Raw genomic sequence first — 14,458 nt, forward strand, 5'->3', positions numbered from 1 at the left:
TCTCCTTCCTTGCCATCCTCCTTAGTGTATCCTCTAGAAACCTTGTCCTCAAAATCATCACTGCACATCTGGAAGACATCTGGGGTTGCCTTTTCAACAGCTTCCCCTCACCCCCAGCAGGTCTAACCCAGTCCAATGGGGGTACTCAGCTGAGGGGCATCACTTAAATCAACAATCTCTATCATAAATGACAATAATGCTTAGAAGAGTCTGTGGTGATGCAGAGGGCATTGACGATGATGTGTCTGTCATGCATTCCTGCAGCAAGGCCAATTAATACATTTCCAAATCAATCAATCAATCACTTTCCCAAGAAAGTGGAGGCTGCCGAGACTTAAATGGTTTAGCAGAGTGCGCCATCTTCTGACCTGGATCTTGCCCTCTTCCCAGCCTGTGTCTGAGGACAAGTTCTCTTATTGTACCAGTACACTCTTAGCTTGTGACTGGAAAAGGGAATCACATTTCTACCCCCTAACAGTTGCTGTTTGGAGGATCTGAGGACTGCTCTTTTTGGGGTTCAATATCGACCGATCCCCAGAGAGTCAAAGTGCACACACGGCAATGCAAATCACACAATGAGGTTTCATTGCAAGCTCGAACCTGGACCGCAACCAGCCTCTCAGACCACTCTCCCCACGCTGAGTGGGGAGCGGACTCGAGGGATGAGAAAGCACTCTACTTAAGAAATTTCCAATCATTCACATACAAAGACCTGTACATTATTGGTTAACATTCGAACAGCTAAACATTTGTTCTCTTTTGGTTGGGTCCTGCCAATTTATTTGAATCTCATTGGGTCCCGCCAAAACTGAATGGTCCTGGAGGAAGAAGGGAGGAGGGAGGGGGTGAACTCTGCAGGAGATGAGTCCAGGCTAGGCCCCCTCCCCTATCCTTGATAGATAAGGTTTCCGAGCAGCTGCCCATTTCTCGGACAGATATCTCTTAACAGCCTTGATAAACCCTGGGGGCCCAGTACGTGCTGTTTGTCCTGTATTGGCTCTTGAGGGTAGCACCTGTGTGCCCTTTCCTGGGGGAATTTTATGGGCCAGTTCCCAAAATGGCTTGTTCATACAACATGGCTGTACAGATGTCACCTTGTTCTCAACACTCTCCCACCTACTATGAATAGCGCTGGAGAAAGTGGAATGTTGAGGCTCTGCAAAAGCCTTTTTTTTTGGGGGGGGGGTACTGGGGATTGAACCCAGAGAGGCTTAACTACTGAGCCACATCGCCAGTCCTTTTTATATTTTATTTAGAGACAAGGTTTCTCTGAGTTGCTTAGGGCCTAAGTTGCTGAGGCTGGCTTTGAACTTATGATCCTCCTGCCTCAGCCTCCCAAGCTGCTGGGATTAGAGGCCACTGCATCTGGCCAAAAGCCTACTTTTTTAAAAAAATGTTTTTTAGTTGTTAATGGACCTTTATTGATTTATTTATATGTGGTGCTGAGAATCTAATCAAGTGCCTGACACATATGAGGCAAGCACTCTATCACTGAGGCACAACCCAGTCCCTAAAGCATACTTTTTAATATTTTTATTTTATTTCATTTTTTGTGCTTCTGGGGAACAAACTTCATGGAACTCTACCACTGAGCCACACTCTCAGTCCTTTTTACTTTTTTATTTTGAGACAGGGTCTTGTTAAATTATTGAGATTGGCCTCAAACTTATGATTCTCCTGCCTCAGCCTGCCAGATAGCTAGGATCACAGGTGTGTGCCACTGTGCCTAGTTTTTAATATTTATTTATTTGTTTGTTTATTTTAATGCAGTTAGGTTTAAGATCTGCACAAAATTAGGAATCAGTTAAATCTGATTCTATTCTGTTTAATAATGTAAAGAACGACTTCCAATGATAATTATGTTGCCTTTAGGTACATGTTTCTCCTCTCCAGTAAGAATGTCAAGTGTACTTTGTAAAACAAATGGATGTCCCTGAGATGTACATGTGTGCTCCCAGGCAAATGTGTCCTAATATTTAGCTGCCAGACACCAGAAATAAATCCTCAACATATACTTCACACTAGTGAGGATGTCTTGAAGACAGGGGGCTTGGAATGCCAGAGCCCATATGTGGCTGTTGTGCTGAAGTTCACTTTGGTATGGGGTTAGAGCAAGTAATTCAAATTTAAGCAAAGGATAATCAGAAATTATTATGCCCCTTGATGGGGGGAGGGGGGTTCTAGTATGATCAAGCCCTGTGATAGTGGATAGGTTGTCTCTAAAAAAGTCATAGTGTTTTTCTTCCAGGTACAGTGGCCCACACCCATGAACCCAGGTAAGGAGGCTGAGGCAGGAGGATTGCAACTTAGCAAGACTCTGTCTCAAAATAAAAAATAAAAAGGCCTGGAGATGAATTTCAGTGCCCCTGGTTTTAAACACATCTGAATCTCCTTGGGCCTTCTAATTTGCCCGAAGTCTCACTACTGCATATTATTCCACTCCAGAGTTCCTTAGACATTCCTTGGCCTATATAATCAGCATGAGTTTGCCTCCTCAGGCTTTAATTCAACTCCTCTGTTCTATGGTTGAGAAAAACACACTTCAAAGAGATGAAGCAACTTGCTTCGGGAAGCAGCTCAGGAAACATGATTTCCAGTGCTCTCACTACATTACTTTTGTAGCTACATACTTCGTACTTTTACCAAAATTAACATTCGAAGAGAAATGAAGAACCCGCGATTCCTGCAGTGCTTTAAAAACAGGGTGGTTCAGGGATGGCAACAATTTCTGGTCAGTTATACGTGCCCACGTGGGTAGAAATTTTCCCCAAATTCAAATCCCGGCGGCCCACCTTGAATCAACTATAGATAGTAGAGAATGTGAGATGCAGTTTAGGTCGGGAACCTTCTCTCCTAACTCACGTTTCTACCCGAGTCTGCAGAGGCGAGGACCGGAAGTGGCGCGCGGCCGCCGGGAGGAGCCAACCATTTATGCCGCCGTCTCGCAGGCCGGAAAAGAAACGTGCAGCCCTTTTAAGGATCCCCTCCTAGTTTCTGCTGCTGCACAGTTGCCGTCGCGGACGCAGAAGTGGGTATCTAAGGCTTCAGCTACGCTGCGCAGGTGGTGAGATGCCGGGCGGAGGCCGGTGCCCGGACTGCGGTTCTACTGAGCTTGTGGAAGATTCTCACTATTCGCAGAGCCAGCTGGTATGCTCTGACTGCGGCTGCGTTGTCACCGAGGGGGTGCTTACCACCACCTTCACCGATGAGGGCAACCTCCGAGGTACCTGTGCTTGACCTTTCCTGGGCCCTGGGAACAGCCTGGGGCGGTGGAGGGATTAACAGCTCTTTGTTCTTTTCTCCCTCCCAATTCTAGTCACGTGCACACTTATATGTGGGAGAAAACGGCCTAAAGTGAATAGATGGGCTGAGGACATCAGGGACTGCCATTCATCTGTGTTTTCTTAGTACCTAGACGGATGTCTGGCATATATAGTGGGTTTAGTCATTCTGAATAAGTGAAGTTGAGAAAGTTCCACCCAGATTGCCTGATCTAATGGTAGTCGAAGGATTGTGGGTAAATTCTCTAGGAGTACAGCACATGCCAATATCTCAAAGTAGTTTTAGCACTAATTGGCAAACATCTCTCTCTCTCTCTCTCTCTCTTTTTTTTTTTTTGCTTTGTAAATCCCTGACCAGTGCTGCCCTCAAAATATGCAGCCAGAATTGGATGTATAGGAGAAATGACCGAAACTTTGAAATACTTGGAGCTGCTTTAGTACATTTCTAACCTTCCTTTAGTCATTGTGCATTTGATATTGCTTATAAACATAGAGAAACAGATGGACTTTTACCTTTGTATGCATGGGCATCCTCTATGGAACAGGGAGCAGATGCACAATGATTTGAATTCTGCTCCCTGGCCTTGTGTGGTGGGAGGGCAGGGTTCTGATGGATAGAGCATAAGCCTAATATTTGTTGTTCATTATCTTACAGAAGTAACGTATTCTCGAAGTACAGGGGAAAGTGAACAAGTTAGTCGCAGCCAGCAAAGAGGTGAGAATCACTTATATGACACAATGGCTTTAAAGAAAATTATCCTGATGGCCCAGTCCATCTGTATAGTTTTTCTGCTTTCAGCATTAAGGTAGAATAGATGAGAACAGTGATTAGAAATAAAAGTTGGGAGCCACATGGTGGCACATATCTCTAATGCCAAGCTACTCAGGAGACTGAGACAGGAGGATTGCAAGTTCGAGGTCAGCCTGGGCTACTTTGAGACCCAGTCTTAAAATTAAAAAGGGCTGGGGTGTAGCTTAGTGTCAGAGTGCTCGCCTAGCATGTGGAAGACCCTGGGTTTAGTCCCCAGTGCTGGGGGAAAAGGAAGAGAGAAAGAAAAGAAAAGTAATAATAGAGATTGGGAGTAGTTCTGGGAGGGGGAGCAGTTCAGTATAATATTTGGATATATTTTCATAGGAGTATATTTGAAGTAGCTTCAGAAAGTCTAGATAATACTTTGGCTTTGGAGTTGGGGGTGTGGCTTGGTGGTAAATGCATGCTTAGCATGTGTGAGGCCTTGGGATCAATCTCCAGCACCAAATAAAGAAAGAAATTTACAAGAAAACTTTGGCTTACCCATGAATCAAACTAGCCTCCAAAAAAAGTGGTGGGTTGAAATGTGACTTCTTTCTGCAAATGTTTCTGTACCTTTAGAATGACCACACTGGGGCTCAGTGGTAGAACTCTTGCCTAAAGGCCCTTAGTTTGATCCCTAGGACTGGGAGTGGTGGGAGAGTGTTCTATCAATGCAGAAAGATACATCATTTTTGCATTTGGTATCTGTGCAAGTTTAGCAGAACTAAATTATGCTCTAGCAGAACTTGCTAGTAATACACACTAGTTCCTTTGATCCCACTAACTCTTGCTGTGGGTTTTCCTAGGTCTCCGCCGAGTGAGAGATCTTTGTCGAGTTCTGCAGTTGCCATCAACGTTCGAGGATACAGCAATTGCTTACTACCAACAGGCATATCAGCACTCTGGCATCCGAGCTGCCAGGCTGCAGAAGAAGGAGGTGTTGGTTGGATGCTGTGTTTTAATCACCTGCCGGCAGCATAACTGGCCCCTAACCATGGGAACCATCTGTGCCCTGTTGTATGCAGATATGGATGTGTTTTCTGGCACCTACATGCAGATAGTGAAGCTCCTGGGACTGGATGTGCCATCCTTGTGTTTGGCAGACTTGGTGAAGACTTACTGTAGCAGGTACCTGCCTAGAAGGAAACACTGGGATGGGTTGTGTCGTTATACCTAAATCCTTTAAACTGCAGAAGTTTTGTTTGTTTGTTTTACCAGAGCTCATTTAAAAGAATGTGGAAGAAAACCCTTTTCTTCCTATCTTGTGCCTGCTACTAATAAGATTAATACTGTTATACATTTCTAGAATGCTATAATTTTCAAATTCCATTGCCTTCAAAGCAACCTTAATGATATAGGAAAAGTAGTTCCTAACCTTGGCACAAGGCTGCTGTGTTGCACCACTAATGTTACATGCTTTATGAATGGCAATGCTTGGAATTGCATGGTGTGGCGCATGTGTGGCTGTGTGCAGTGCCCTACCTCAGCAGGATCATCTGTGAATGGAGCTGAAAGGATATTAGTTAATGGAAGGACTGGGGTTAGAAACTCAGCCTTTTTTTTTTTTTAAGTAGCTCAGCAGCACCACCACCACTGCCACAACAAAAAAAATAATGGTTAGGCGTTAGGGGTGTAGCCCTGTGGTAGAATGTGTGCCTAGTGTGCAGAAGGCCCTGGGTTTGATCCCCAGCACACATGCACACACGTGGACAGAGAAAAGTAATGGTTGAAGCTTGATTCCTTCCAAACTAGATTACTAGGGGCCAGTTTTCCAACTCTAAATGTACGTAACTGGATATACTTTCATGAAGATGAAATGAGAGAACATAGTAGAGCACTCTGAATAGTGACTGGCAGGGAGGTGCTCAAGTGATGGTCAGTACCTTGATGCTTTCTTCTGCCCTTACCTGACAAGCAGGACACCCACTGTTTTGAGTACCTCTGTGAATTTGCTAGTGAACTTGAGTGTTCCCAAGAGGACAGAATAGCTTTCCCTTTTTGAGTGGCCTGCTACCCTTCTACACTTCCTTATCCTGAAAGAGCAGACCACTGCCCCCTGCCACCATCATTGAGAACTGACCCTCATTTTGCTTATTTCAGTTTCAAACTGTTCCAGGCCTCCCCATCAGTGCCAGCCAAATACGTGGAAGACAAAGACAAGATGCTATCTCGAACCTTGCAGTTGGTGGAACTGGCAAATGAGACGTGGCTGGTGACTGGGCGACATCCCTTGCCTGTCATCACTGCAGCTACTTTCCTGGCATGGCAGTCTCTGCAGCCTTCAGATCGTCTGACATGTTCCCTTGCCCGATTTTGTAAACTGGCGAATGTGGACCTGCCATACCCTGCTGCCTCCCGCCTGCAGGAGTTGCTGGCCATACTGCTGCGGATGGCTGAGCAGCTGGCCTGGTTGCAGGTTCTGAAACTTGACAAGCGATCTGTAGTGAAGCACATTGGTGACCTTCTCCAGCACCGCCACATGCTGGTCCGCATGGCCTTTCAGGATGGAACAGCAGAAACAGAGGACCAGGAGAAGGAGCAGCAGGGGCAGAGGCAGGAGCAAAGACATGGAGAAGAGGAAGTGGATAGTTCCTTAGATCTGCCCAAGGGGAAGCGGCCAGCTAGTCCTGCTCTTCTTCTCCCACCCTGCATGCTGAAGCCTCCAAAGCGGATCCGTCCCATACTCCCTATCTCCACAGTCACTGGAGATGAGAACATTTCTGATAGTGAAATAGAGCAGTATTTGCGTACCCCTCAGGAAGTTAGGGACTTTGAGAGAGCCCAAGCTGCTAGCCATGCTTCCACAAGTGTCCCTAATCCTCCTTGATGCACAGCCACCAGAGGTACCTCACTTGACAACTGCTGGATAATAGGCATGTCATATCCCAGGAAATAGGTATATATGAGCCCTTGGATATGTCTGGGTGTGCAGGAACTAAGAGTGGCACTGCAAATAGTTGAACTTGAAGTCTTGGAGTAGAAGCTGGGAGGGGTGGCTATAAGTGGAAAGAATCTCCCTTGGTGCAGATCAAGTTGCATATGTTCACATTCCGTGGAATGGCTTCTTGCCTGATGGGGAAAATGCCAGGCTCTTTTGCCCTGGTTTGCATTAAACTCATCGATGGTTCTGCAGGCCTACTATGGCTGTCCTAGAGCACTTCTGTGGAGTGGCTGGTACTCTCAGTAGTACCAAGCCTCAAGAGCAAGAACTGGAGAATTCTTGGCCCCATATCCATTCTAGGCACTAGTGGGTTTGTGTATGTGTCATGAAATCCTCTACCTCATTAACAAAAGGACTGTGTGTGGACTACAGCTATAGCTCAAAGGGTTTTGCAAACTTTTAATATATTAAAACAAGAGGCATCTGCTAGAAAACATTCTATTGTATAAAACCCGAGCTTTTAAAAACATGTTTTCTTTGGCACTTTTCATTCCCTCCCTCCCCTTTCCCCAGAGTATTGCAAAAAGCTCTCCAGTGCTAAGGCATTGGCAGGGTATGTAAACAGCAGCCAGCGTATGTGGAAGAATAATACAAAGCTTTTTTTTTTTTTTTTTTTTCCTAATATTGTCTGTGCAGCAAGCATAAATAACAGGACCCATCTCAAGAAGTATGGGGTTCTCTCTTCCCCTATGTCCTCTTTCACCTGGTGATCAGGCCAGGGTGATATGAAGACTCGAAGGGGACTTGGACCAGACCTGGTTTCCCTTTACTTCATTTGGTCCTGTAGTAAAAGGCTGGTAGTTGCAATTTAATTTGGGGAAGATATGGGTGCTGAAGTTTTATAGTGGTGAAGGCACTGGCTCTTGAGCTGCAGGAACCCTAACCATTACCTCTAGGTTGACCTTGGGCTTCTGTGAGTCTGAAAGCTGGGTTTGACATTTTGGGGGGTTTCTCCCTACTGAGGAGTTAAGAGATCAGATTATGGGGTGACTCTCCATATGGCCTCATGGAGGCAAGGAGGTGTTCTTCCATGATGTTGGAAGGCCAAGACTAGGAAATGGCTCTTAATTGAACGATAAGTGTTTTTCCAAACACCACCTGCAATATTAGGGCAGAGCTACACTTCAGACCATTTATAGATTCCACCCATATCTATGTACCAGCTCCCTCCACTTTCCTTAAGTCATGGGGCACTTGGCAGAGTTAGCTTCTTAGCTGTAGGGCCTAGGCTTTGTTCTGATGCACTGCTGCTGAGCCCTGCTGTAGGGTTTGTGTACCACTCCATGGGGATGGTGTTCTTCCTGTGCACTGCCCCCTCTTTATTGCATAGTTAATCTCAAAAAGCAGCACCTGTTACCTTCCCCCAGGGCCTGACACCTGGCTCATCTGTCAGGATAGCTCCCTTAGCCAAATTCTGGGGAGGAAAGAGGCCCAGGATCTAGGCAGTGACCCAGCCAGCCACCTGGCAGAAGAGGGTGGTAAGGACAGAATGTGGTTCCTGGGCTTCCTTCTTTTATCTGTTTTCTTAGTTAGGCAGTGTGGATGGGAATATGAGGAGAACTTAAAAGCCCATCTGGGCTGTGCAGTGCCCTTTCAGTCTATTCGAGGGTCACTCCATAGACTGACAAGGCTTTCCCCAGCTGTCTGGGAGACCACCAAGCACTTGACCATCAAAACTGGCCAGAGCTGGACGGACATACATCATGCTTGTTTCTAGGATTGTCTGTCGCTACTGCAACTGCGGCCCTCCAGGTATGTGGCAAATATCTGCCTATCTCATCCCAGCCTCCAAGACTAAAGCTGGTGGGCTCACATGCAGCCACCGGGACTGCCACCTCAAACTTGTTGACGTACCGACAGACGTCTTTCAAGGCCCCTGGAAAACTCCGGTTATGAGCCCTTGTGGCTGGCCTATACTAAAGCATCGCCCGCTCCAGCCCTAGACGGTGGTTTCACTCTTCCAGAGGCCTGTCTTCATGCAGCTGCCCCCGGCCACCTCAGTGCCTGTCATGTTGACGTCGTCGTACTTGCCCCCCTTGGGGGCGCCGTTCAAATTGGCGGTGTTGAGCGGGTACGAGCGGCGCTTGCTCTCCTTTTCTAGCGCGCCGCCGCCTTTGAGGTTGTCGCGGCTGGCGCTGCGACGCTGACCCGGCCGCCCTGTCTCGGGAAGTGGAGCAGCACTGGTGTCGCTGCCCTCGGACGGGGTAAGCATGGGCTCCCCCTCGAGCGGGAGGCCTGCGCCCGGGCTGTTGCGGCTGCTGCCCGGGTAGCTGTCGGACGGGCTGTTGTGCAGGCTGCCGCTCTCGCTGGATAGTAGCTCCGGCGCCCCGGGGGCCGCTCCCGCACGCAGGGCCTTGAGCCGGTTCTTGCCACCAGCTTCCCCCGCACGGTGCCCCTTGGCGCGACTCTTGTGCACTCGGCGCCCATGGTGCAAGTTGTTGGGGTGGCGCGGAACAAGGCTCCCTCGAGAGCCCGTGGGCTCCGGCTCCCCTTCCCCGCGTGTTGCGATCCCTGCCTCGCACACCTGACTCTGGGCCAGCTGTAGGTTGGTGAGCTTGCACGGGCCCAGTGGTGGCACATGGCCACTGCTACCGCTGGGAGAAGACTTGAGGGAGGCGGGCCCCTCCCCCAGCACTGGGGAACCGTCCTCTGGGGGTGTGGGCAGGGCTCGGGGTGGGGCGTGGGAGGTCGAGGGCGAGGCAGGAGGACAGCAGGCACGCCAGGAGGCCCTAACGTCCCTGCGCCTAGCACAATGATGCGTGAAGACGAAGAGGCCCAGGGCAGAGGCCGCCACCCCATACAGGCAGCTGCACACTACCCGGGGCAGCCAGCGCTGGGACACTGCCAGAGCCCCGCAGGCCCACATAGCCAGGTACAGGAAATGTGTGGTCATTAGCGCCCCCAGCTGGACTCCCGGAGAATAGAGGCCATCACCATCCTCTGGGGGCCCTGGCGTCACCACTCCGGCGCTCCCCGTAGCCAGAAGGGAGCCTGAGTCACTCAGGAGGGCGCCACTGCTCCTGAGCCTGGTGGAACCCCTTAATTCCTCTCCAGGCTCCAAGGAGATCCTGCTGTTGCCCGCTTTTGTGCTCTGTGCCAGAGGAGCCCGTAAATGCAGCCCCGCACACAGGAAGTAGATCCAGGTGATCAGCAGAATCAAAGCCACCGGGATGTAGAAGGCTCCGAGGCTGGGACGCCACACCAGCCAGCAGCTGAGGGGAGACACAGAAGCAGTGCATGAGGGGGAGCACATCTGAGGTGGGACCCACAGGCCGGATGGTTGGGGAGGTAGGATATGGGCAGTGCAGAGGCAGCACCTGGCTTAATCAACATGCATGGGTTTAGGTGGGGTCCCTGGCAAGGTAGTCCTGAGCAGCTATGCCTCCCTGTGAAGTAGAAGGCACCCAGTGCCCATGGGTGGGTTTAGGGCAGAAGGAAGTGGTGCTCACTAGGGACCGTGGTCCCGGTAGTTGTGGATGTTGACTGCAGCGGTGATGCCACAGATGATGAGTGGAATGCCTCCAGCAATCAAGTAGAACCTGGAGGGGAATGGGGTTTGGAGGTCAGAGAGACGGGAGAATGGGAAAGGAGATCCAGGAACGCCAAGCCCTCGACCTGATATCTTTGTCCCAGCCTCTTTCCCCTTGAATCTTGTCAGAATTGTTCTTGCCAGAGACGCAGGCTTAAGGTTCCTCCAGGACTTGGCCAAGACTGTTCTAAGGGTCAGAGACCAGAATTCTCTCTCTGACCCTAAATAATGCAGAAGTCACAGGGGCCATTTAGGTTCTCATGATCCCTGCCGAATGCCTTTTGGAATTACCTCCTTCCCTGACTTTGTCACATCTGAAAGCTTGCAGGATACACCCACTCCACAGCCCGTGTAACCTATCTGCACCAAGTGCATTGCCTCTTCTGTCTTAAGAGAGTGATCTCTAAGGACCTTGGATCTACTCTGCATCCACCCTGGGAGCTTTGCTACACCAGTCTAAGTCCCTCTCTCATTGCAAAGCTGACAGTTGAAAGTATGTACCGGAGCATGGGGCGGGGAGCAGGCGGGGCAGGGTCCCCTTCTTGTGGAGGGGGTGCCCTCCAGGTGAGCTCCTTGTGCAGGACTCGGGCCTTCACCCCCATCCAGAGCAGTGTGGACAATGAAGAGTAGTGCAGAGTGATGCCCACCTGCAGGGTCAAGGCACTGAGGCTGGGGGACCTGGGCTGCTATGACTGGGCCACCCCAGTCAGCCCTGCCAGACTGCTCCCACCCCTCCCAGTGTTTCCAGCCACCACTCCCACAGTTCTTTCTCTTTTTCCAGCCCACAACCTAGATACTCACTAAACTTCTGAACCTGCTGTGCTTCTCTCTGCTTCCACCCAGGTTCGCTCCTGCCCCACATATTCTCCAGCACCCTACCATTGCTATCTGGCTGATCCTTGACCTTCTTCCATTGTGATCCCCACTCTCCACTTTGAAATCCCATTTCCTGTTTTCTCTGATCTGCTTCTTACCATGCCTTCTCATTCTCCACACCACCCCCACTCACCGTCCAAGGCTGGCACAGGGAGAACAGGGAGCTGGAGCCGATCCCTATGAGGCTCTTTATTGCTATACCTCTGCCTACTCTAAGCCTAGGCTGCCATCACTCATCCTGGAGCCCCCAGCCCCTTCTGCTTACCGCCTGGCAGACCATCTGGTAGTTGGTGAGTGTGATGCCCCCAGCAAAGACAGCAGAGGTCATGGCCATGTGGAAACACAGGTTCAGCAGCATGTGCCAGCCCTTCCGGGACACATGAATGGAGCTGCCCCAAAAAGAGTATTTCATTAATGGGCTGCCCAATACAAGGTAGACCTATGGAGTCTCAAGGACACTGGAAGAGCCAAAGGGGGGAAGGCAGATATCTATGTATGTGCACATATGTGGGTGAATGTGACCAAGGCCAGAGGGCAGAAAATCCTTAACTCCCAAAATAATTCTCCAACCCCAGAACCTTTAGATACAACGCCAGACAAAAGCCTGGGCAAGTCATGTGGACCCACCTGAGAAAGAAACACCTGCCAGTCCTTGGTGAGACCTGCTGCCTTCCCCCCATACCCTCCTTTCCTGCAGCAGCTCCCACCTGTGGTTGAGGATGTAGGTGATGATGGTGGAGAAGAGGCAGAGCAGCAGCAGGGCTGTGCACGGGTACACGACAGGATGCAGCCCAGCCCCAGAGCCCCCTGCCTCCCTGGGGAAAGCACTCAGCTCCTGGGAAAGAGGAAGTAAGTAGGAATAACAAGCCAAACTGGTCGGCCCCCCAGGCCACTTTCCTGCTTCCTGAGCCTTGCCAGCATGGGACCTGATCCTTGGTTGGTGCTTAGTCCATCCAGGTAGGCCCAGATGGAAACATCAGGATGTCCACTCTCAGGAAGTCAGCTTTAGGGAATGCTAACAGTCTACTGTCTGCCTTTCCCCTCCACTGTCCTGCTTTCCTGGGAACTTTTCAAGAGGAAGAAGGTTCTGTCTATGACACAGCAGCATGCCTGCTCAGTATCTGAGGAAGTCAAATCAGATGAGGAAATGGAGAAGGTTCTGTCTCACACAGGAGCAAGCCAGCTTAGTATCTGAGAAAGTACAGTATGAAATGTGATGAGGGAGGGGATGACTAGAAAGAGGAGAAAAGTTCCCAGATTTTTTTTCCCCCCACTTTAAGAATCTGGGTCTCAGAAAATACAGGATGTGAAAGTCAGACTGGGTAGTTTCCCATCCATCTCTCTAGACAAGGGCAAAGAGACAAACCTCCCTGTTCCTAAAAGATAGGGGTATGGGGGAGGCCAGAGGGTCATTTTCCATGAGTCCTAACAGTTAAGAGGCTCAATAAGGCCGTTGTCCTTTCTGTATTCTCCATGTTTCCAGGCAATCAGGGTACTCCATCACTGCCTCCTGTACTTTCCTATGCCTTTGCCTTCCCAACTCTAGGCCCCCATGATACCTACCATGAGCACAGCCACATTGCCCAGGTGCTGGCAGTGCAGAGAGCTGACATTGGGCTGACTGGAGCGGAGCTGACAGCCCTCAGAGCTCCAACCCCCAGGCCCCTCCTGGCTCCACCAAGCTGCCATGGGGTCAGCCCCCTCAGCCCAGTGCCGCAGTGAAACAGCCACAGGCTCAGTCAGGTTTCCCACGCCACAGCCACCTACAGGGGAAAGGGAAGTCTACATGGATACACACAAGGCTGCCAGGGACGCTGGATCAGTGGAGAGGAAGCAGCAGCTGCAGCAGCTGCCAGAACATGCATAAGACACCTGCTGGGTGGGGCACTGCTGGCCTTCAGGGCAGAGCTGGATGCCAAGTATGGACTTCAGTTTAACCTGGGAGACTGGACAGGGGTGAGTGAGGAGAAATAAAGATATAAGTGCTTAAGGAGTCTGCTCTAGGTGCCCAATGAGAGGTGTTGCTGTCCATCCAGGGGCTCAGGGACAGGGAGAGAGAACTAATGTGGAGGGAATAAAAGATCAGATGATGCCAGGCATGGTGGCACATGCCTGTAATCCCAGTGGCTTGGGAGGCTGAGCCAGGATTGTGAGTTCAAAGCCAGCCTCAGCAACTTAGCAAGGTCCTAAGCAACTCAGTGAGACCCTGTCTCTAAATAAAATACAAAAAAAGGCTGGGGTATCGTGTTCATCTACCACTAAAATAATAGCATTAGCTGTAGATGGACACAATATCTTTATTTATTTATTTATTTTTATGTGGTGCTGAGGATCAAACCCAGTGCCTCACACATGCTAGGCGAGTGCTCTACCACTGAACCACATCCCCAGCCCTTAAAAAAATTTTTTTTTAAATACAAAAAAGGGTTGGGGATGTGGTTAAGTGCCTGAGTTCAATCCCCAGTATTAAAAAAAAAAAAAAAAAAAAATCAGGCGAAAGGAGGAATCTGTTGGGAGTGTGTCCCTGAGAGGGAGGGAAAGTTGGTGCCATGACTTGAGGGTGGGTTGGAGGGAACAAGGAGGAGGTTATTCCCAAGAAGAGAGAGGGGCTCTGAGCAGAGCTGCAAGGACTGTACCTGATACAGGGACCCACCGACCCCTAAACCACCCACTTCTCTCCACATAGTTCAGTAAGCCCATGAGGCTGCTGATACGGATTCTGACCTTTCCAAAGGTGATTCTTATCCTTTGGATTTTGGGGAAACCTTACTTTTTAGGAAAGGCTTCTCTGGCCACTAACTAGTTTCAGCCATTCCTCATAACTATGTGCTCCAGACACCTTGTGCAGCTGTTCACTTCCAATGACTTGTTCAATGCCTGTCTTCTTTTCTGAAGTACATGTTCCTCAAGGACAAGGACACAACTATCAGGACTCCAACAGAGTCTGGCACATGTCAGGCACTCAGTGAGCATTCCTGGTCAGAATGTAAACAGTCTATTCTACGAATGGGAAGGGAACCCAGAGAGGTGACAGCAAC

The 14,458-nt window shown here is 49.6% G+C and overlaps 2 protein-coding genes across 2 annotated transcripts in view; one reads left to right on the plus strand and one right to left on the minus strand.

The window, feature by feature from the left end:
* Positions 1-2,947: 2,947 nt before the first annotated feature.
* On the plus strand, positions 2,948-7,647 carry Brf2 (BRF2 RNA polymerase III transcription initiation factor subunit). Its single transcript, XM_047548959.1, has 4 exons — positions 2,948-3,223; positions 3,937-3,996; positions 4,881-5,202; positions 6,175-7,647. The coding sequence occupies exons 1-4, from the start codon at positions 3,070-3,072 to the stop codon at positions 6,899-6,901; spliced, it is 1,263 nt and encodes a 420-aa protein (XP_047404915.1). The 5' UTR covers positions 2,948-3,069; the 3' UTR covers positions 6,902-7,647.
* Adgra2 (adhesion G protein-coupled receptor A2) overlaps positions 7,404-14,458 on the minus strand; it is a 38,551-nt gene continuing 31,496 nt past the window's right edge. The window contains exons 14-19 of the mRNA XM_047548958.1: positions 12,984-13,183; positions 12,128-12,255; positions 11,686-11,809; positions 11,046-11,191; positions 10,465-10,554; positions 7,404-10,227 (exon numbers count right to left, since the gene is read on the minus strand). Of these exons, the coding sequence (XP_047404914.1) occupies positions 8,955-10,227; positions 10,465-10,554; positions 11,046-11,191; positions 11,686-11,809; positions 12,128-12,255; positions 12,984-13,183 (1,961 nt within the window). The 3' untranslated portion in view covers positions 7,404-8,954. The remainder of the gene's footprint in view (positions 10,228-10,464; positions 10,555-11,045; positions 11,192-11,685; positions 11,810-12,127; positions 12,256-12,983; positions 13,184-14,458) is intronic.

Source organism: Sciurus carolinensis, chromosome 4 (assembly GCF_902686445.1).
Source record: "Sciurus carolinensis chromosome 4, mSciCar1.2, whole genome shotgun sequence".
In the NCBI taxonomy this organism is placed as follows: domain Eukaryota; kingdom Metazoa; phylum Chordata; class Mammalia; order Rodentia; family Sciuridae; genus Sciurus; species Sciurus carolinensis.

What these genes read in the sequence shown, in the direction of transcription:
- Brf2 (XM_047548959.1), top strand. Translation starts at nt 3,070, where the DNA reads ATGCCGGGCGGAGGCCGGTGCCCGGACTGCGGTTCTACTGAGCTTGTG. An exon ending in CGATGAGGGCAACCTCCGAG is followed by an intron (nt 3,224 to 3,936) that starts GTACCTGTGCTT and finishes ATTATCTTACAG; the next exon opens with AAGTAACGTATTCTCGAAGT. An exon ending in GTGAAGACTTACTGTAGCAG is followed by an intron (nt 5,203 to 6,174) that starts GTACCTGCCTAG and finishes TGCTTATTTCAG; the next exon opens with TTTCAAACTGTTCCAGGCCT.